General features: G+C 43.1%; 1 protein-coding gene across 1 annotated transcript in view; it reads right to left on the reverse strand.

Annotated features, from left to right (window-relative positions):
* Window positions 1-9,555: 9,555 nt before the first annotated feature.
* LOC136099571 (TOG array regulator of axonemal microtubules protein 2-like) overlaps window positions 9,556-22,866 on the reverse strand; it is a 29,655-nt gene continuing 16,344 nt past the window's right edge. Inside the window, exons 12-20 of the mRNA XM_071807267.1 lie at window positions 22,366-22,601; window positions 21,034-21,192; window positions 19,858-19,975; window positions 18,857-18,928; window positions 18,699-18,814; window positions 17,035-17,344; window positions 15,627-15,843; window positions 12,054-12,140; window positions 9,556-9,803 (exon numbers count right to left, since the gene is read on the reverse strand). Of these exons, the coding sequence (XP_071663368.1) occupies window positions 9,556-9,803; window positions 12,054-12,140; window positions 15,627-15,843; window positions 17,035-17,344; window positions 18,699-18,814; window positions 18,857-18,928; window positions 19,858-19,975; window positions 21,034-21,192; window positions 22,366-22,601 (1,563 nt within the window). The remainder of the gene's footprint in view (window positions 9,804-12,053; window positions 12,141-15,626; window positions 15,844-17,034; window positions 17,345-18,698; window positions 18,815-18,856; window positions 18,929-19,857; window positions 19,976-21,033; window positions 21,193-22,365; window positions 22,602-22,866) is intronic.

Here is a 22,866-nt window from a genome sequence, read left to right on the forward strand (position 1 = left end):
TTTATGTTTTACTTGTACATCAATTAAGGTTGCATTTCCACTACACAAACGTGCCTTCTTTAGGCTACAAGATCAAGCCTGTACACTGACAGAGCAGAGCAGAGATCAGCTGTGCTTCCACCCTTCCCCTGCCCTGATTTAAGCTTGAGCTACCTGGCAATTTTGTACTCTGTTTAGTAGAGTTCCTGCATGCAACCACGGCTAGTTTGAGCAGCAGGTAGTGGTTTTCCCCTAAGGATTAAAACCAGAGTGCACCTGCTGCAGTGGAGTCTCATTGCAGAGGGGCTGAGCACAGAGTGAAGCAGTATCAGTTTTCCAGCCAGGGCTTCACTGCTGCAAGAACAGTGGCCAACAGCTCTGTGTGGCACTTTATCTGCAGACCTTTAAAAAGCTGGCAGGTGCCCTTGCTTCCAGTGACGCTGCTCACATCTCAGACCTTGCAGGGACTTGTCATTCCATACCCTCAGTATCTGAAGACCACAAGAACATGAAAGCACTACTTATACTCCAGTTACTTCTTTGACAAGAACTACTCCAGATATTAGCAATCTGGATGACAGCACTACGCAGGTTATCAATAAAACCAGCGTGTCACAGTGTTTGCGCTGCCACACCTCTGAACACCCAAAGCATTTCATAATCATTTATGAAGTTTCGTCATTAAGAGGAATATTCTGAGAAGTTGTTCCCTTTGCTCTATGTAGGAGGGAAAGAAATCTCAGCACAGAGATAGAGTAACCTGTTCTTACTGTCATGTCTCATCAGTAAGGAGCTGCCAACATCTCCTGAAGAGAAATCCTTCTAGATTAGCAGATCATTAATCCATCCACAGCAGATACACTCGGTGCCATCATGACTGCAGTGTGTATAGATGCTTGTTGCAGTTATGAACTTCAAACTCAGACTTTGATCTTCCCGGGCAAGATACTGCAGGTTTCATAATGCTTGCAGTATTGATTAGGGACTCATTTCCATGTTGTCCTCAGACAAATATAAACTCACTACTGTATATTGGATCAACTGAAAGTTTGGAGCAAAGATCCCAACTTTCCATTTCTTGGCCATTTTGGATGAATAATGAAAATGTAAATGTCAAAAAAAAGATGTGCAGATACAGACAGTAGGCACTCAGCTGGACAAGGTGGTCAAGACCCAGGACCACGTTATCCCTCTGATCTCATTTTGGTTCATCTCACATCTGCCTGCCCTGCATATACCCTGTTCCACCACTGCAAGCACAAAATTATCTGCAGCCTTCACCATCCCTAATTGCTCTCCACTTTACTGACATACTGAATTTCAAAATCTGGCCGCTTACCTGTCCTCATCCTTTCTTTAGTAATATTCCACTCTGTGACTGCATTAAGTAATCCTGTGAGGATTTCTGGAGTTAGACTGTATAGAGTACACCCTTTATCAAGGTTCTTTTAAAGGAGAAAGGGGTTATAAGCCTGTCTTACTCTGTATGAATCCCTCTTGCTTTAATAAAGTTTTCCTTGAGGCATAGATGAATTGATTATATAGCAATTAAGAAGAAACTGAAAGCTTTCAGTGTTAAAGGCTGCTCTTCATTTATTATTACTATTACTAAACCACTGGGTCTTCAGCATATGAATGAATGAAAGCTGAGGCCTAGGGCTGCCAACACAGCAATGTCCTTCACAGTATCACAGTATGTTTGGGATTGGAAGGGACCTCAAAAGATCATCCAGTTCAATCCCCCTGCCGGAGCAGGAACACCCAGATGAGGTCACACAGGAACATGTCCAGGTGGGTTTTGAATGTCTCCAGAGAAGGAGACTCCACAACCTCCCTGGGCAGCCTGTTCCAGTGCTCTGTTACCCTCACTGAGAAGAAGTTTCTCCTCAAATTGAAGTGGAACCTCTTGTGTTCCAGCTCGATCCCATTACCCCTTGTCCTATCATTGTTTGCCACTGAGAAGAGCCTGGCTCCATCCTCACGGCACTCACCTTTTATATACTTATAGACATTAATAAGGTCCCCCCCTAGCCTCCTTTTCTCCAAACTAAAGAGACTCCCCAGGGCAGTGACTGTAAAGCTGGGAACAAAACTTTCCAGGCATTCCAGTAGACACAGAAAGATATATAGCAAGGCTGACATGGCGCTACAGGTAAAACCTAAACCAACAAATTCACTGGCTGCTTGGCTTTTGAGTGTGACTCTAAGAAGTCAACCTAATGGGGCAATTTGCACCTTGCAGCCTTCCTGCCTCTTGAACCCAATATCAGTGTAAGAGTCTTATATTCAAACTCTAAATTAAACCTGTCGGTATAATACAATTTTTTTTTTTTTTTAATATTTTTAATGTTTTCCTCCACTTCGAAGTGTTGTGTCTTTTCTTGTAAATAGAGTTACCATAGACATTGAGGGCACAAGGTAATGCATCTCTCTGGAGTTTTTTAATACTGATGTTTTTTAATCAATAACCTGATATCCAATGCAGATCCTTTCATCCTCATATTTCGGAGAAAACACATGCATATACGTACATGCGTTAATGGCATACCAGTAGGCTTCCATAGCACGCTTTTTCATGTGGATAAACCAGGCAATGGGGAGCATGAGGGCTGCCCGGCTGGCGCTCAGCACTCTGCAGACAGACACAGGGCTCCTGGTAAGCAGTTACCTAATTCTGAATCTGAGACAAATATAATGTCGATCCATGTATCACATTAACAACAGCTGGTAACAGGATATCTCTAAGGTGCAAAATGAAGAAATAATCTAGAAAGCACCATGGACAGTTGAAATAAAATTACAATGCTACATTCTTCATGTTGAAAACCTCAGGACTTCAGAACTACTTATCCTACCAATAGCCAAGAGTGGGAGAAAGCACGTACTGCACCTCTGAGCTCTGCCAGCCCAGGCGAGGCAACAATTTCCCCATCCAGCCCTGCAGATTTCTCTTGACAGCCAAAGAGCTAGGAAAAGCTTTTCCACAGGGAAATAAAAGAAAAAAAAGCTGCTGGAAACACACAACAAGCGCAGTAGGCATTTAGATGCCCAGTGTATTCCCAACACAACGGCTCAGCAGCCTGTCTGCTCCAGCCACACAGTGAAGTTTGTCGTAACTGCCACAGAGGCTGTTTACAAACCAGCAAAAATAGAAAGGCACTTCTTTAAATAAACAGTGTACTAGTAACTTTAGGAGTCCTTCGATGGGTTTGATTTAGACTCCTTGCAGTGAAAAGGAGACTAGAACTTGTGCGAGCGTCTCTGTTCTTCAGATGATGCTTCCCAGGAGACTGACATGCTCCAGAAGTTCAAGGCAACAGCTCTGGGGCTGAGCATCTCCCACCACCCATTTTGGGATGGCAGGCCAGCCCAGCAAAGAGGTAAGCAGAAAGCTAGCACAGGGCCCAATGGATCCAGTTATCTTGAGGTTTCTATCTCAATTGTTTTTTCCTCCTAAATTTGCATAATACTGAGCCAAGACCTGAGCTATATCTAAATTTAATTTTGTAAGCCAAGCACTTAGCAGTACTCTGAAGCACCATCAGGAGGACCATGCATCATCCACGTTTGTTTATTACCATGTTTGAAGACTAAGAAATGTTTCTGATGTGAAAGAGCAGTGACTTCAAGGAGAGGGAAAAATACTACCCTTCCAACAGCAAGTTTCACTGTCTTTACTACGGTGTTTTAAAAAGATCTGAGAAAATATTAGAGCAGAGAGGGGGGTAAACAGGCAGTCTGTTTCCATGATTTTGTCTCCAAGGAAAACAAAAAAGACATATTCGCTTTGCTGGTAATGGCAACCCTGTAAGCTCACGGACTGTTCTTCCCTCCATCATGCTACCCTGCCTGGGCTTTACTAGGCCAGGATTAGATGATAGCTAAGCAAACACACACAGCCACATAAAATAGATTTTTTTCCTCCAAAAATCCTAATTCATACCTCACACATGCATTTTCTTTTGTAACATCAGAAACTGGCAACCATGCAGAATATGCTGACAGAATGTTATGGTTTGCACTGGGCTGTGAAGTGTTTTTTCCTAAGGCACAGGAATAATGGCAGCTACACGTTAAAATGTAAGTTTAGCAGATTCAAATGATTATGAAACAAAACTGTTAAACAATTTCTTAAGAGGCAGCAATGTCAATGATCACGCAGTTCATCAGGAGTCAGAGCCAAACCTAGAAGCGCTTGTTCCAGCTACACAGGAATTCATTACGCTGGGAAGCACTGGCCCATGGCAATGAGTTGTCACATAGCTCTGGGCTGAACGGCACCCAGGCTGGAGTATAAATAGATTTGTGAAACCCTTCTCACCTGTTGTTGGCCTTATGGTCAGCTCATCCTCTACAAACAAGTTACAAACAACACTACTTTACTGCTGTTCTGGATAAATGCACATATATCTGCCGTCTGAAAAGCAGGGCATGTTTTCCCCATGAAATACGTTTCCTCTTCTTACATATAAAATTGTGATTGAAGGCAGCTATAAGCCAGAAATTACTCGGATTGCAAATGTGCAAAGCTTTGGGATTTGGGCCAAGTATTCTTCAGGTCTGTTGTGAGCAAAGGATATATCTAGTTAGAAAACTTTATTCTATATAGGACCTTTTGGGTACATTGTCTCCCAAACGTGTAAATAAATGATGCCATTGCAATGCCAAATAATGAAAAGTAGCAGCGGATGACACAAAGAAGCCATGGCAAAAGACAAAGAGGAGGAGAGGGTCACTAAGGAAAGGATACAGTGGGACAGATTTATGCATTGTTGGAAATGCACTAAGGAAGATCTTAGGCCAGCTTTTACTGGGACAAGTGCAATCTGTAATTTTGAAAACAAACAAACAAACAAACAAAAACTATAGCTTCCTACAGGCATGAAACATGAACTACTGTCACCCCTGGGCAGGACCAAAAGAGGGGCACGCTGTTACCATTACCGTCAAATGGAGCATTAATGGCAGGATCACAGGGAGGTCCAGCCTGCAGGGCCACCCACCAGCACCACTGGGCTGAGTTAGCTGGTGGGTGGCCGTTCCCTGAGGAAACAGGAGCATGTTTTGTTTTCACTGAGTGATACTGAAAATAAAAAACTGCCAGAATAATACAGTAATCAAAGCAATAGAGATCCTGGTACTGGCACAATTATGCACATGTGAAAGTCATCTTATTAGAATAGCCAACTTCCCTTCTTGAAATAACACGTACTACTACTTGTATGTTTGCACTGACAGAAATGTGTCAACACTGAGCAGTTTTATAGTCTGATCTATTATATACGCTGACAGCATGCACAGACGAGGACTATTGTGAAAAGGAAGTGTCTCTACGTATAGATGTGTGCGTACAGATGTGTGTGCATCTGCAGAGGAAGCCCCAGCAGCAGCAGTTGAATCAGAGGGAATGTGACATTTGAGGCCGTGCCCGAGAGCCGGGGCACAGCTGCAGTGCTGGCCGCAGGGCACCGACGACGTCCCTTCCAGGAGCCAGCAGCAGGGAGTGACAGACCTGCACATCCTGCAGCCTTCACCCCAGTCTCCAAAGGGGGCCGAGGTTGTACGTGCTGCTCTCAAATGCAGCAGAGGTGAAACCTGTTAAACCACCATGAAAATAGCACAGCCTTTATTTATCCAGGGCACAGCTATTAGCACAGAGCATGGCTTTTACAGCTCCTTTACCACTGCCAACTGCATTCAAAGCTGTTGGGGGGCTTTTAAGGAAACACAGGGGCAGTTTGTTGGCCAGAGTTACTGTTTTTTTCAGCTAAAGATATCAAGGCAGAGTGGAGGCTTAATGGTTCGGGTCAACTCTAATTTTAACTAGAGTGGTTTTCTCACCTCTGTCTGTATCAAAGGCAGTATCACAGTATCAGGATTCAGTGTCAGCTGTCAGAGATTTGGTAGCAATGCAACCACTTTTATTCCCATCGTCACTATTTACCAAGGACTAAAATAGCCACCTCAGTGCAAATCCCCTCCCTCTGCTTGAGAGAGGGATTGCAGCACCTGGTTCCCAAGCTCACCTTTAACCTTGGCAAGAGCAAACTCTACCAGAATCACCTTATTATGATCCATGCCCCAGCTGCACCTCAGCAAAAGCAGCTCCCTTCAGGTGCATTCTTTAATTCTTTGCTCCACCTCTCACAGCAGCACCATGAAGCAGAATCAACATTCTTTACAACAGGAGCCTTCAGCCTCTGCACCATGCTTTGGGTCCAGCCTTCCTTCCTTGTCCTCCCAGTTTGCCATTCATTTTTCCATATCCTTCCCAAAGTCTTCTTGGCACTGCCAAGTTCATGCACGTACATTCTGCTGCAGGGGTTTGTGGTTGCACTTCCACAGGCAGATTCAGGGTCCAGCTAACCCATTTGCATGGCACATGCACTCCGAAGAGCGGGTAAGTCATGCCATCAGGTGTGTGCTTTGACTCTCGGTGAGAAGAAAGTGCCCATTTGAGGAAAAGATGAATTTTGCAGACTGGATTCAGTGTATGTAGCACCAGTCTCTCTGCTCATGCAGCTTCAGAGTTCTAATGCCCCCTTGCACAGGGAGATGGCAAAAGACCACTCCCTACTCTGCAGGGGAATGTAAACTTTCTTCACTCCTTTATGGTAGACACCATATTTACCTTTTCTCCCCTGCCTTCCCTTATGACAACTCTACCTTCATCAAGCAGGAAGAACCTTCTGTGACAGCCAGGGTCTGTCCTGGGCCTCTGGAAGGATGTAGGGTAAGAGTAAGCCAATGTACAAAGTTGCCATTCATTTATTTTCCTATCCTAACTTCTGTGGTTTAGCAACTGCACTGCACATTAAATGAATTAAACTGGGCCTGCAAGTGCAGCTTGCAGTTTCCTCTCTGGTGAGACTTCTGTAATAAAATTATAATAAAAATAAGTTTGAGAAGTTAAATATTTAAATTCTTATCAGTGCTGGAAGAAGGTTCAACACTGATTTGCCTTTTGTTTGTGCCATCCAAAAACCTTAGTAGCTTCTTAATGGCTTCTGAGATGTGCCCCTGTGCAAACCTGTGGCAGGAGAGCTCGTCTGAGCTGAATTAACCTTCACCCATTAAACCCTCTGCTTGTCACCAGAGACATTGTCAGCTAGATTTGATCTCACTGTTGTAGGACTGCCCCTCTTACAGGGAAACTGCCTCAGCTGGAGAGTTAAAAAAATAAAACACCTGGACAGAATAGGTACTGGCAGGCAATGCTTTATTCTCACCAGCTGTGGGGAGCAGTATGCGTGAAAGCACCACTCAAGGCCAACAGAGAGTTAAGAAACCAGTTACAGGGGTTACATTTCAAACCAACTTTGCAAGTGCTACAGCTAAATGCATGAAAACACGCTCTAGAGACCTCATATCATGTGCACAAAAGCTTTTTTCCCCCCCAAGTGCAGAAGGTTCCCCCCACATTCCCAAAGGCCCAAGCATAGCCAAAGAGAAAGTAAAACTAAAGGACTGTTATTCAGCCCAGCAAAAGCAGCCTGTGCAGGGAGCACTTACGGGGCTCCGGAGGGAGAGACCTGCAGAGGAGGAAAACAGCAAGAATAACTTTTGAGGTAGAGGAAGCAAAACCAGGAGGCCCTTGAGAGATGCCAGTTGCTTAATTAAAACAAAACAAAACAAAAAAGGCAGAAAAGCAACCTGTTGAAATAGATCTCAGGCAGTAGCAAACTGCAGGTGCTTAAGGAAGTGACATAGTTCCAGATCTGCAATTTAAACAAGGGGCAATGGGTACCAACTAGAACACAAGAGGTTCCACTTATATATGAGATCTGCAAGGACTGTGGCTTCCGCTGCAGGATCTCCAGAAACACTGGTGTTTCAGAGCCAGGTCCCTGGCTTAGATCGCATACCAAGACTTCATAGAGATGAGTTCCTGAGTACTCCCTGCTACCAAAAGTTGGGAGTTCAAAAAAAAAAAAACAAACAAACAGCAGCACAAAACATTTTAGAAGAGTCTACTAAATAATTTTGCCACTTTAATACTGTACTAAAAAGAGATTCCTTAAGAGGTGCCACAGTGCAACCATTTTATCTGGCAAGTTAGAGTCCTGCATAGCTTCAGACATACTGAACAATGCAGCACATAAACATAAGACCATAAAATTCCTGGAATGGTCAGATCTCCCTGGATTATTCTTTGACCTCCCAGCTTCCTACAAGGTCCTTGTATCTGTCAAGAACCTGTCAAGGCGCTTTTAAACTTCCATGGGCCCAGTGTGTCTCATGCTGTTATTTTCCTGTTTTTTCTTCTCCCCAAAACTTCTATTCTTCTTTCTTTCAAAACCCTGCCAGTATATGGAAGATTATGTGAACACAGATAAGGCTGCTTTGTTTTCATATCTGACTACACAGATGCACCAACATCTGCTGCTTTCAGCCTTTCCACTCTTCTCTCATCACTCCTCCCTCTTGTGCTTCCAAATCTGTGTATGGTGAAGGACTGGCACATCTCCTCCTCACTGTTTCCTGAATCTCAGGTTCAGAAGTGCTTTACTGGTCTGCATAGAAGGCAAATTCTTCACATCTCAAAAGACGGAAAGACATTTAGAAAATCTATATAGTTTTAAAAAAATATACCTTGTCCCACAATGCCTGCACACAGCTTACCTTTGCCCAGGACACCCTCAGCCCACTCACTGCCCAGCCAGCACCCCATGTGCAAGGTGTCACAGCCCCCTGCCACAAACCGCTCTCCTGCCCCTCCCCAGGGGTACCTCAGGGTGCTGGGTGGCAGTCAGATGGCACCCGTCACCTCACCACATCAGTCCATTGCATGTGGTGCACAGGGGACCACAGACAGGACGCATCCCCTGAAACGGGAAGAAAATTTCAGTGCATCTGGTGAGGTTTCTGCTGTCATTGGACTGGGGCTGTGAGCCTGACCTAGACATCTCAGGCCATTGCACCAGCAGCTACCAGAGACTTGTAAAGGGGCTGCCCGGCAGTTCGGCATCCGCTGCATACACTGGCATATACAGTGAGCTGCACATCCTCCCATAACCCCACTGCGTACCTTCTGGGCAAGCAGGTCCTGGCTTCTCATTCTATGCTTCTGAAATCAAACCATCTCTTCCTACAGTTCTAATGCTTCCAAAGCCCATCTCTTACTTTGTAAGTAAAAATATATGTATGTGCACATCTCTTAATTTCTATGTATATAAATATAGTATTTTCCTTTTTACAGTTACAAATTGCATTTACACACAGGTTTTATTTTTTTGGTATCTGTGCAAACTTCTTAGGGAACATGAGGTCAAGACATAAAACTTTAGAAAAATTCTTTTTTAAAATATTTTTTATTTTTAAAGAATTCTTAAATTTTTTTTATTAAGTTTTTTAAGATTTTTAAGTTTTTTTTAAAGTTTTTTTAAGGTGTTTTTTTTTTTTTTTTTTTTTTTTTTTAAACCAACATCAAAATATATTAAGTAAATGTGTAACTACAAACTCTATCAGATAAATCCTCTTCTTCAAACACACGGAATAAAACGAATGCCACCACCACATCCACCTTTGCCTCCAGCTGTCCCACTCCACACCCCTCCTTCTGTTTCCTGGAGCACATCAAGCCTTCACATTCAGGTTCAAAAGATCCCAGAGGTTTCTTGTCACATACTGAGGCTGGTTGGTGGCATACTTCTTCAGGCTGGGGCCCATCACTTCGTCAAGGCTCTTTGCAAGCTTGGTGAGCACAGCCCTGACACTGCCGCTTCGGACAGGCAGGGCCTTGTTTCCCAAAAGGAACCAGAGCGCAGGCAGGACATAGCGGTGGACGAATTGAGGTTTCCGGGGATAAACAGTGGCCACAAGCACTGCCAGGTGAGAGAGACAAACAGATTAACAGCCGTAATGTAAACAAGTATGTTCCTTGTACCTACAAGTACCTACAAGTTTTGGTTCTTGGAAGGCTTTTCTGGCTAATATCAACAAGCACAAAGGGCCCAATGGTCCAGAAACAGGCAACAGTGGCTGATCATCCACTGAACAGCATAACCAACCTCTGAGGACCTTAATTTCTCCAAATCAGAGGCTTTGTATCCATGATAGACTTATCAAAGTGAATAATACACATTTTGTAAATAATTTCACTATCTGCTTCTGCATTACAAATGCCAAAAATGGCAAATCGCTGTTTATTTCCGTTAAGAAGTTGTCTAAACCAGCTGCTGAAGATTTTGAAATGCAGCTCAGAGAGGTAATTGAAAGATTTCTAACAAAAGGATGATTACTTTTTTTGTGACCTTTGACAAAGAATGACAGAAGTCCCGTGTGGCTGTTCCTTTTGCTTAGTGGCACACAGCAAACAGCAGTATGACACCACACTTCAAAACTTCAGCCCAGAAAAGATGTGTGTTGCTTGACAGTTTTCTTACAAACATCAGTGACTAACTGAGGTCTGTGACAGAAGGGTCCAAACTGAGGTTTTTTCCCCTCATACTTAGTGGCTTCTAATGAACAGCTGTTTCAAACTTCAGAATGTCTTAGATAATTACCCAAACCCCATTGCCATGGCATTTGAGCATCTCACGAGTTTAATGGCAATTGCCCTCACAACATTCCCTAAAATAGGGGAACAGAGAAAAATCTTACACAGGCGCCTGATATTTAACGCATTCTGCACATTCTCTCTGACGTCTGTTCTCAGCTCATTTTCTGAACTGAGCTCTATTAAATACAAACAAAAATTTACTATCAATAAGCTCCTTGCATGGCAGATTTTGCTGAGAGATCAAAATCTGAAATGGTCTGAAGAGAGCTTTGTTATCTTCTGTTCAGTAGAAACGTTATGCAGTAACTATTTATTATTTTGTAGTGGAAGGACCTTCATTTCCTCTATGCTGTTAATCTAGCATCAGTCATCAACATTTAAACGGCTCCTGACAGTACCTAAAACCAACTCTAGTAAGCAGGAAAAGGGTACCTATTTTAAAATAGGAGTTAATTTATGTTTAAATGCTATTAAACACAGTGGTCACTATGGAGCTTCAGAACAAAAAGAGCTGTCTGTTCCCACTGAATCCCAGAGAGAACATCTGCGCTTTCTAAAGTAGTTCCAATTTATGTTCAAATGCTGTATTTGAAAAAGAGATTAAAATAACTGTAAAAGTAAATTTTATGTTTACAGAGATTTACTTTATCCAAATTATCTTTAAAGGCCCTTTTATATTTGTTATGGCTAAACATGCCCTTTTGAGATTCATAATGAAGAAGCAAAGTGTATTAAACCTTGGATTAAAAGATGCTGGCATAACTAGAAGTGGATTTAGTCCTAATTAAAGCAAGGCTATAAATACTCTTCTCTAGTATATATTGAGATTATAATTTTTTCCATTCATTGGCTATTGCTGGACAGAGCAAGCTACTATTATAAATCAATTATCAGCTGTACTTCCAGTGTGTTGCACACTGCTGATACAGTAGACTGTTTGTACATCCTGAAATGAGTCCATATGATATCTGCAATACAGGCAGGGAGCCTCAGTGGGTTGGGCTGAACTGCCTCCTTCTGCCCCTAAATCCTGCCTTGCACAAAGTCCTTGCCTGTAATATGTGTGTTGAGTTTTCACCTACACTGTGACCCCCCAGGCTCTGCAGGACTCCGCCTCAAAAGTTTCCAACAGGACAACAAGAATCCTATGATGACAAAACAAACCGATCCTCAGAAATACCAGTTGCCACAATTTTTTTTCTAAAGGATGTTGGTTCGCTGTAGAACAGGGACCTCTTAGAGACCTCCATGACCTTTACTGTACTGTACTTCAAAGAGAGAAGTCAGCCAGGGTATTTTTAGGCCTTCTCTTTCCTGGAGGCGGGTCCTGAGATGCCTCAGTGAGAGCTCAGCGCTGGAGCCCAAGCGCTGTTCTTCTCTCACACACTGCAAGCCTCTGCAGAGGCCAGGCAAACCCCTGCCAAATACACCAAGTACAAGTATTTTGCAGGAGGAACAAGCTCAGGACCTTCTGGTGTTTGATAAGCGACTGCACTGTCTATTCTGAGGTATTCCCTCTAAATATTCCCTCTGAAGACTTCAAGAAGTGGAGATTAGTTGAAGAAGGCAATACCTGTGAGATGTTCAATGACATCCAGCAGAGCTTTGCCGCTGAGGTAACGCGCTCGGTGGGCAAAGATTTGCAGCAGCAATGTGTTATCTGAAAGAGAAACATGTATTTCTGCTCACTCTTCCGAGGTTATAAGAAAAAAAAAATAGTTAAAAAGGGAAGGAGGGGAAAAGGCAGAGGTAACTGCATTTTGTAAAATGAAGGAAATTTATGCCAGTTTCTGAGTCCTTTACTTCTTTCCTTCAGCTTACTTGGGAGGATTTTAAATTCAAAAAGAAAAGTTCTCATTTCACATTTGTAAATCCAGAGTTAACTGCTGTACAATGAGCTGTGTTAAAGCTTCCACATCAGGGCCCTCAAAATTTAAATCACCTGTAAGCAATGAAAATGTTTTGCATCCTGGAGCTTTGCAGAAGTGACCTCCTCCCTTGTCTAAGGAAAAGGATGAGAAGGCTCAAGAGTCCACGCATCCATTCACACTTTAAGGATAAGCTGGTGTTAAATCTTTAAACTACCTGTTGGGATCTATGGACAACACTCCAAGTTACTCTTACAAGAGATAATTGCTGCTCATTGCCAACACCATCCACTCTCAGGTGCTCTTATACTATCTCTGAAATCAGATCTCGGTAGAGAGACTGAAAAACAACCTGATTTCCCAATACTTGACTGCCATATATATTTTAACGTCTCCTGTGCTGCCTGTTTTGGATTTGAGGTCTTGTTTTAATTAATAAACTGCTGCCTGAATTGGTCTGCAAGCCTCCAGTCTCACTGCTTTGATAAGCCAAGCAAAGCTTTTCTTGGAGGTAGAATGTTTGTGGGATGCACTACGATACCTCGCAGTGTCACCGGGAGTGGCACCAATAGGTAGAGTAAGCAACCTGCTTCTTTGTGAACCACTACAGAGTCAAATCCCAAAGGGGTTTTAAGTAGTACTGTGCTATTAAGTGCTCCGTTTTGCCTGAGATATAAAAAAGGTAGTCCCTAACAATCTCCTTGTGAGTGTGCAGTAATGAATCCGTTCTGCTACGCTAATTAAGCTTCTGCTTTGGTAATTACACTCTTCTCATTCATCTTTTCAAACAGACACTTCACTTTTTGTCCCACCCTCTTGCAGTATTGTCAGATGCTGTTTCACATTTGCTCTTCCTCCCCAGGGAGTTACCTTACAGCTGCTGCTTTGAAAAAAGATCTGGAGGTCTTGTGGAAGCACAAAATGTTAATTTGTCATTAATATTGGTATCTACATAGATTTTCAGGGGAACACTTGGGTTTGGGATGGGTGAGGGGGAGCTGCTTGTTTTCTTGTTTTTGTAGGAAGATAAGTATGTTAGCAGTATTCAACTTTCACTTTGAGAGTTTCAAATGCTCGGTACATTTTGAAACATTAAAGCTCAAGTAAATAACAAATTCACCCAGCAGTTACTTTTGCTGCCTTGAGAGACCTAAAGACAGAGGAGCTTTTAATAGCTACTAGAGAAAACAAGGCAACAGGCAGTCTGGTTCTTACTAACCCAGCTTTAATTCCCTGTACTACGTATCAGCTAAACCTGCTGGCCACAGGACAGGCAGCCCCGCAGTTGCTGTATTGAGCAGAGGAATCTGCTTCTCCGCACTCTCATTTTCACTGCGTTCCCCTCTTTGCTATGTTGACAACTACAGGGAAATTCCCCCTCCCCTCTCTCAGAGTGATGGTTCCTCTGGGAACCATCTGGGGCTGCTGGTCTGACTCCATGCCCTGGTGTCAGGCAGTGGCCATCTGAAGGGCATTTCTTTCATGACAGAGAACAGGGCAGGACAGATGTCAGAGGAGACAGCAAGATGTCTTGGTCCCATTGCAGTTGAGCTTGATTTGCTGATTCACCTCCACCTACAAGGTGGCTCCCTTGAGTGGGATTATGGTCCCAGGTCACAGCTAATGAATGTGTGTGGTCTTCAGCTGGGGACATCCAAACCAATGCCAGGGTTAAGGTAAACAAACTATTCAGGCACTATTGGGAAGCAAATTAGTTTGGTTTTAGGTAGAATTTTGGTCTAACAGATGGGGGGGGGTGTTTTATGTTCTTTATTTGTTTGTATGTCATTTGGGGTTTTTTTGTTTCACATCAAGTGATCAAACAATTTTCTAACCAGCTTGCATTTTTGCATGGATCATTAAAGGTGGCAGATGAGGAAGTCTCACCTAAAGCTCAGAATATGAGGCATGTCAACACAGAGCCTCGGTGCAATAGCTGGGCTCTTAGCTATTAAACTCATAGGAGCAATGGGGCAAGAGGTTGTGCTCTCTTACTCTTTGCTAGGAGCATTGAACAATCCTTTAGCGTTCTGGGGTGGTTTTGTCACTTTATAGCATATGGTATGGTTTTGCTCATGCATTTTTCCAGTAGAGCCTTCCTTCCCCCAGTAAAGCCCTAGGGTCTTGAATTTTGAAATATCTGTGATTCAGTTACCTGTTTGAACTTTTACAAATGTCCACAAAAATGAGCAGAACAAAAAATATATATCCCACCTTGTTTGCTTGAGAACCTGTCTCTGAGTAAAGCCACTGTGATAAGAGACAGATGCACCTTGCTCCTGTTCTAGCATCTGCCAGCATGGAAAATTTACAGTGACCTCTTAGAATTGGTGAGAGGGGAATGACGGAAAGCTTCATACAAAACCCTGAAGGGATCTATTTGCCACATCCTCTCTTAGCAGGATTCTGCAACTTTTCCCACACCTTCTCCCACGCACCACAAAAAAATCAGTAAGGGCCAAGAGCAGTAAAGGTCTCACCCTCCTCTCCTGCTTCATGATTAGGAACAACCCAATACTTGGAATACAGAAAGGCAGCAGGTCAGCAGATTCACTGAGTTTGCAAAGCAGCTGATGTGGAGAACTTGTTAATTTCACTTTAACACCTGCCTCTTCAACACTGAATTTTTCAGGCATATTCACCCAGTGCTGCATTTTCACAGCTGACATAAGTCTGTGTGGCAAGAGAATTTACAGCAGACCTTGGCTATAGCAATCTTGCCCCATGCAGAACAACGTTTGGAATAAGCCATCATTTACAGCTTGATTTATCTTGATTTATACTTGTTTATTCTAAAGAAGTGGGAAAGAAGCCCAGCAAGAGCAAAGAGCCTCCACCACACTTCCCCCTATGTGTTTCAAGGAAAAAGCACATTCCTTTCATCTTGTTTTAGTGGTTGTAAACTTAACAGAGTGCACATATTAGAAATCCAATTCAATAAAAACAAAATGCATGCAGTTTCCCAGGAAAAACAGTCATGACAGATGCTAGTCACTTCCCTCATGCTCTTATAGTGGAAACTTAAAATAATCCCTAGAATGTCCTCTCTGTAATAATCAGATCTATGACCCAGGTGATAAGCAGTGTCCATTCAGCTACACATCCCAACATGATACAACCGATTGGAATAAAAAGAATGCAGGCAGGACTTCATACACATCTTGCAGCAGCTGGATGTTCCCACAGACAACAACAGCCATCCACAGACTTAGCACTCACTTGGCTCTGAGATGGAGGAGCCGCAGCTGGGGAGAGTCAGTGTCAGAGGTCAGCCTTACCTAGGTGATCAATGCATGCTTCCAGCACCTTCACAGCTGCAGCATAAATCCCCAAGTGCTTTGAGTTCAGGTTCTCAGTGACTGCTGCTATCAGAGAGGTCAGGACTGGGTATAAGGCATCTCCAAGTATGGGTGTCATCAAAGCCAGTGCCTCCAGCGCCTGCTGGTTCACTTTCTTGTTGCAATCCTGAAGTCTCAGGACAAAAGCGTCAAAAATCTGTTAAGAAAACAAAGGACAGGAAATCTGGATTAAAATGTTCTTGTTTCAAGGAGAGATGTAGAAACAAGCACCCAGAAATGTAAAATATAATGTTTTCTGTTAGGTCAGCACTTACTAGCACAATTTCACTGTTTTCTTATGGGCTACTCACTGTAGTGGTTGCACCTAATGGTGGTTGGAAAGATCTTCATATTTTATTAAGAGGTTTGAGTGCAGACAGGATAGTTCATATGGTGTTTCTCTCTATATTATTTACATTATTATTTACATAAATCATCGCTACAAATCATTAAATTAATCCCATTTTAATAATGCAATATCTTTGGTGCAGAGGTATGAAAACAGGTATTTATGATACCCATTTTTCCATAAAGTTGCCTCAAGTACTGAGGGCAGTATTGATTTTGCCAAAACTGTGGCTGGATGTGATCCAAGTTTTGTTTTTATCTGTCTCAGAACCTGCATCTGGAGGAGTGCAGGGCTCTGATGAACTCTTCAGTACCCAGACCATTTGTCTAGCTAACAGGTAGACTTCTGAAGTTTAATGTGTTGTGTAGTTCTCATTAGAGCAGGTTCAGTCCCTAGACAGCCACATTATCAGGCACCATTTGCTGGAAAAGGGGAAAAAAAACAGCTGCTGGGAGGAAAAGGAAGAGATCTGTCTCTAGCCATTGTCTTCCTCTTTCCAAAGGGAAAAAAGGGCCCACAGGAAGGGTGAGAATGGTCCCAATCAGGAAAGGGATGAGGATAGAAGTAAATAGGCAGAGTTGTGTCTGCAATAGAAGAGAAAGTTTACAGGAGTATCCTTTAATTTTTGGTTTTTTTAATCAATGCATCCTGATACTTCTCCTCCACCCCAACTGATTTCTCTTCTAGGGAATAATTTCCAGCCTTTCAGTGGCTGTATTTCCTTTGTTTTAACCTAACTGGTAGTAAGATACAGCAAAAGCTACAGCAACAGGAAATTCTGTCTCATGAACAGCACCAAGAGACACCTACCAGAGAAATACAGTTGGACTGAAATTGCTTGCCCTGATGCCTGGAGTTGAATGAAATTATTTGGGGTGAGAAGAGACCAGCCTGTCCCAGACAGCTAGTAGGTAACATAAGACGCACTGTTTTAACTTTACTGGTACAGGCTTGGGAAGGGACCTAACAGGAAAGGAGCGATGGAGATGCCCTACCTACCTGGGAAATGTTAGTGGAGATGAGCTGGGGGTTGTTTTTGCAGTGGTCAAGGAGGAGCAGCACTCCCTCCATTCTTGTCTGAAAGTCCTTAGCTGTCAGGAGCTTGCAAAGCTCCTGGCGCTGTTCAGTCTCTTCCTGTGATGGGCGACGGGCTGTCTGACGGGCTGTCTGACGGACTGTCTGACGGACTGTCTGACGGACTGTCTGGCAGGCTGTCTGGCAGGCTGTCTGGCGGGCTGTCTGACGGACTGTCTGACGGGCCTTCTGACGGGCTGTCTGAGAGGGTGGCATGGGTACATAAGAGACAGACCTTAAAATGGAAAATAAAAACAAAGTTAGACCTTTTGGTGATAATATCTCCCTTTGGTTAATTGTGAGGAATGCAACTTGAGAAGACTTCCTAATGATGTGATTTCAGCTAGATCTTTATCTGAAAAGCAGCTTTGATCTCATGACAATCATTACAGGAGACAATCTGGACTTAACATTATCACTAGTGCTTACTGAGGAAAACCAAGGCACCAAGGATGGGATGCATCTCATTTATCTTCAGGTGTCTTCCCAGGTACTCATCCAGCTTCCCTATGTGTGGAAAAGTAGGCACTACAAAGTCTAAATGCCTCATCTTATGGCAGGTGTCTGTATTATAAGGAAATTAATTGTCCTGGAGAAGTGCCTCTACAACAGGTATGGGAATCTGGATAAATAGCTCAGATGCATCTGAGCAGATGAATCCTACCCAGACAGATCAAGGGGCATAACTGAAGGGATCCAGAGGATCAGTAACAGAGGCAAAAACTGAAGCCAGCCATCCCGCTACTGCGCTCACATTATTGCTTCCTTAGCAGCTGGATCCACAGCTTGACAAACCCAATGGGAACAATTCTCTTGGATCAGCCTCTCTCTGCCATGAGCACGAGAAGCTCCTAACCCCACTACTGAGGTGTGCGGTGATCTTCCTGCCACTGCTGAGCACAACAGAGCTAAATAAATCCACTCTGTTATCAGAGAAGGGCAGGTACAGGTAGCTCTCTCACCAGCATGGGGAGACAGCAAGGACCAAACTCCTATCTTGAATGCTGACTGAGGCACAAGGGAAAAAAATATGCTGTCCATCAACCAACCAATAATGGGTCTCAATGACATGAATAGCTACAGAGTCCACATTGATATGTCTCTTGACCAGAACTACCAGTACTGTTTTTGAGTCAGAAAGCAATGACTCAGACAGGCCAAACAAAATGCATAGGAAGTGCTATTTTTGGGAATGGCATCTTGGTTCTAGAATGGGACTTCTCATCAAATCACCCATCTCAAAAAGACTCCACTGAGATAATAATACCCTGATTGAAATTACTTGTCCCAAACCAAACAGCAGAGAAATGGCCCTCTCGCAGCCTCCACAACACTGTCCTCGCCACCGCACTGGATTTTCTGAACTAAAACTGGTGGGTGTCTCTTCCTCTCTCTCAATTTTTGTGGAAAACCCTCCAGAGAACTTGTGTTCAGCCTAATGTAGAAGTAGACATTTTTGATCACGAAATATTTGTGGGGCAAGGAAACAATCTCTGGTACCCCTTGTCTCCACCAGAAAGATTTTTTTGAGGAAGAGACATGCAAAGCTTGTCATGTGCTTTGTCAGATATAACAGAAGTGCTCAGTACCCTTCATTAGAAGGCAAGTTGTCCTGGGGCATCATCAAGCCATTTTTCTTAGACTCCTTGGCAGAAGGAGGTTTCTTAGACTCCTTGGCAGAAGGAGGTTCCTTAGACTCCTTGGCAGAAGGAGATTCCTTAGATTCCTTGGCAGAAGGAGGTTCCTTAGACTCCTTGTCAGAAGGAGATTCCTCAGACTCCTTGGCAGAAGGAGGTTCACATTCATGGTCTTCTGTCCCCTACACAAATATATAAAAAAACATGAATCTATAGAAGATAAAAGAGGAAATTATTTGTTTAAAACACAAATTATAACCAGGAAGGATCACTGCTACCAAGAAAGGCTTAGGAAAACATTTCCTAACTTAGAGAGGGAGATGGGCCAGAGATCCAGTGATGTCTACTATTTGTTTTCAATAACATAAGGTAGGTTATAGGTGCTACCATAATGGGCAGCAATACAAAATCCAGAATTCATTAGTCTTGTGCACAAGAATAATGCAAACTGTTAAGGAAACAAACTGGTGGGAAACATTTGGACTTTCTGGAGGGTGGCCCATTGTGTTGGGAGTTAATTTGGTTTACGCTCATTCTCCCTATCCCCGACAAAGGCACATGCCTGTCTAGAATGTAAATGAAAAGGAATGAAAAAAAATAGGGATGATTTTCCATGGGATGCTGAATTCATGAAGCTTCCTCCGGCTTCAGAGAGCATAACAGCAGGGCAGTGTTCCCAGAATACACACAATATGCGTACTAATTATGATTGCCTTGTGCATCTTTTGTATATTTGGAAATTTTTTTGGCACTAATACTTCATCTGTTGCAAAGACTCTATTACCTTCAGAAGCACTATTCTCCCTTCCTTGCTTTATTGGGGGGTGTGGGGAGTAGCATTGGGTTTTTTTAATGCTTGATGGTAGAACCATTTTCTCCTACTTTCCTTTCCTGTTTGTGGCTGATATTCAAAATACACCCACTTTCTTTCTAACTATACTAGTTCATTCACTGTCTGAAGATAAACAGGCTAAGGATCAACAGCTCATTCCCAGGAGCAAAATGATTCAGCAGAAGAAGAATGAGGTAAAGAAAGATTATATATGTTTAATCTCATATTAGCAATCTCAGTACTAGCATAAAGAAGACATTTCTCCTGCCAAGCACTTACCTTCCGCTTAATCATTGCCATAACAGCTTCCAAGTCCCGTGAGGGGGCAGACTTTTTCAAATAACTATCAAATTTTGGATGACTCATCAATAAATTCAGCATCTTCCGTCCATAATATCTAACATAGGAAAAAGAGAAATTAATACAGACTACTACTGTCTTTTCTTCCTGGCCTTGTGAATAAACGAAGGAAAAGCGTTAATAAACTGATATTTTAAACTCATCATGTGTAATACCTGCATGAGGAGGTATTACCTCTTCAGCAAAGAGATTTACCTCCTCTTACTGCAACTGCACAATGCTACCAGCTGAACACAAGAGGAGAACATAGGGTAACAGGAAAATACAATTTCACTCTGAAACTGAGGGTATGCTTCTGTGGAAGTGGAAGATCCCATGGGACAAGTGAAGACCACCTCCTGCTTGGATGTCATGGCTTATTTGCAGTGTCTTGCTGCCATTGCACAATAATTTACTTCCCCTTAACTGACAGAGAATCTAGGACAGATGACCTCATGCTTACTATTTATTATTCTATACGACATGTATGCACATGGGCAGCTAATTGATCATGTGTTCTTCACATCTATTAATGGGAATATAATTAATAATCAGACTAATGGTTTGGTTTGGTTTTTGGTTAGTTGTTTTGGTTTTGCTACTATGAAACTTCAGCTACTGTGAAGAGGAAATTTGGACGTCATTCAGCCACAGCCAACAACATTATACAATGATTGGGAAGAAAAATTTGTGACTACAATAGGCAATTAAATCTGCAGAAGGGATTTAGAATGATTGAATATATCACTTGAAAACAGCTGGATTTTTTCTAGGACAGTCTTAACCTTCCCAGAAATAGATGTTTGGGACCATTCAGTGACGAACAGTGGCCAATGCTTCAGCTTTACATTGCACACGTAAGGTGAAACAGAATTATTTGACTGCCTAATCTGAGCTCAGCTGATCTGAATAAAGAATCATTCAAGTCACAGGAATTTGTCAATGGCCTCTCTTGCTGGACAACCTCATCTTACTCAGTACAGTCATCTCCCCAGACGTTATCCACACTGTGAAGTAACTTTTTAAATTTTACCTTCCACTCTTTTGTGGTTTTATAATTTATAGCCAGGCATCAAACAGTTTTCAAATTTTAGGAGGTGAAATGAAGATCATCACCTTGTGTCCTGATGACAGTCCAGAGCAAGATTCACCAGCGTGTGCACCAGCACCTCAGTACTGGTAACTATGCCCGAGAGGAGTTTATTGGCTCCAGTTCGCTCCATCGCAGTCAGTAGGTGTTCGGCTGCAGTCTTGCGCACCAGGACATTGCGGTGTCTGCAAACAAGGCAACAAAGACTGGGGTAGGGGGAAAAAGAGGGCCAGAAGCACAGGCCTCGGTCACAGCATGGTCCCTGTCATTGCTAGGGAAAGGACACACAAGTTCTCACTGCCATTTTAGCCACCTGTAGGTGATTTGTCCTCAGATAAACACAAAATTGGCATTGTACAGAGAGGCTACCTGCAAGTAAGAGGAAGGAATTCTACCTCCCTGGACTATTTGATACTTAATTTCTTTCCTGAAATTTAGTCTAGGAAAGAGGGAAATGAAAGACAATTTTTACTGACTCATCAGAGGGCTCCACTACACAAACAGAACTGTAGCAGTCCTGGGGCTTATTCCACCTGTTTATCTCCAAATCTGCAGAGGGAAATTTTTCACAATGAGAACAATCAGTCATTGGAATAATCTCCCCAGGGAAGTGAGTTTCAGCTGGACAGGGTGCTGAGCCACATTGTCTAGACTGCACTTCTGCCAAGTAAGGTTGGACCAGATGGTCCAGGTGGTCCCTTCCAATCTGGTACTCTGTGATTCTATGATTTAAGGCAGCATTTGCTTCAGTTATCCTATGGGAGTCAGCCTGTGAAGGCACCTATAAAGCTGCTCACTATCTCAAGGCTGACTTGCAACATCAATTTGAATAGAAAGTAGAGATCTAAGGACATGACGGTCAGACAGAGCCCACTTAGTAGGAGCTGTGCCTGCTGAGCCGCACCCAGCACGTTCTCCCCAGTGTGCTCCATGTGTTAGCAATTAGCCTCCTTATTTCTCAAGTTAATGGCATAATGATGATGCATGGCTTTTCTCAGTGCCTCTGTGGTTAGCGTTGTGAAATATCAAAAGGCACTCACTGCTAGAATAGCTATTGTCCCTCTTCCTGCAAAGCCACAAGACTATACCACCACGCATTGCAGGAACTTTTGCTTCCCCATCATTCACCACATCTCACCAGCATTGACATATTGTGGGAACAAATAGGCTGCAGGAGGGCAGAAGTAGATGCAAGAGGAAGGGAGAGAGGTTTATGATCAGAGAATCTAATCACCGAGTTCACAGAAGATGCAGGAGACAGGACCCTTCCCTCCCATCAATTCCCTTCTGCCTCCCATCCCTTCCCTCTACCGACACAATTCAAGGTGAAGGATAGCACTAAGAAAAGAATGACGTACTGGACTCCACTGGCCATGAGAGCAGTCATTGCTCGTGCAGGAGTCACACTCCCCGCCATGAGCCCCAGGGATTCATTGGCTGCTGTCTGAATGAAGTCGTTGGAGTCCCCCATCTTCTGCAGCAAGACCCGAGCAATCTCATCCACCTTGTGGTCCATGTCCTTCTTCATGGTCCTGAAGAGATCTCCAAGAGTGTTGATTGCACAGCAACACACCTTTGAGCGGAGATTGTTCACCTGGGGAAGTCATGAGGGGAAATGTAAGAACCACCCTGTAGAGAAAATCAATTCTCCAGGTGAAAGTCCCATGAAACAACATGACTTCTCACTGTGTCCAGATGGAATATAAGAGCACAGTAAGAGCAGAGGACCACAAGTACAGGAACACACTTACTCTGACGCCAACTTCTTCTCTCTCAGGCCCACTTATACAATTTTAATGAGACTGAAGGCCTAAAAATATTGTTTAATCTAGAACTAAGTGTGCTACTCAACCCATAAT

Source organism: Patagioenas fasciata, chromosome 3 (genome assembly GCF_037038585.1).
Source record: "Patagioenas fasciata isolate bPatFas1 chromosome 3, bPatFas1.hap1, whole genome shotgun sequence".
NCBI lineage: Eukaryota > Metazoa > Chordata > Aves > Columbiformes > Columbidae > Patagioenas > Patagioenas fasciata.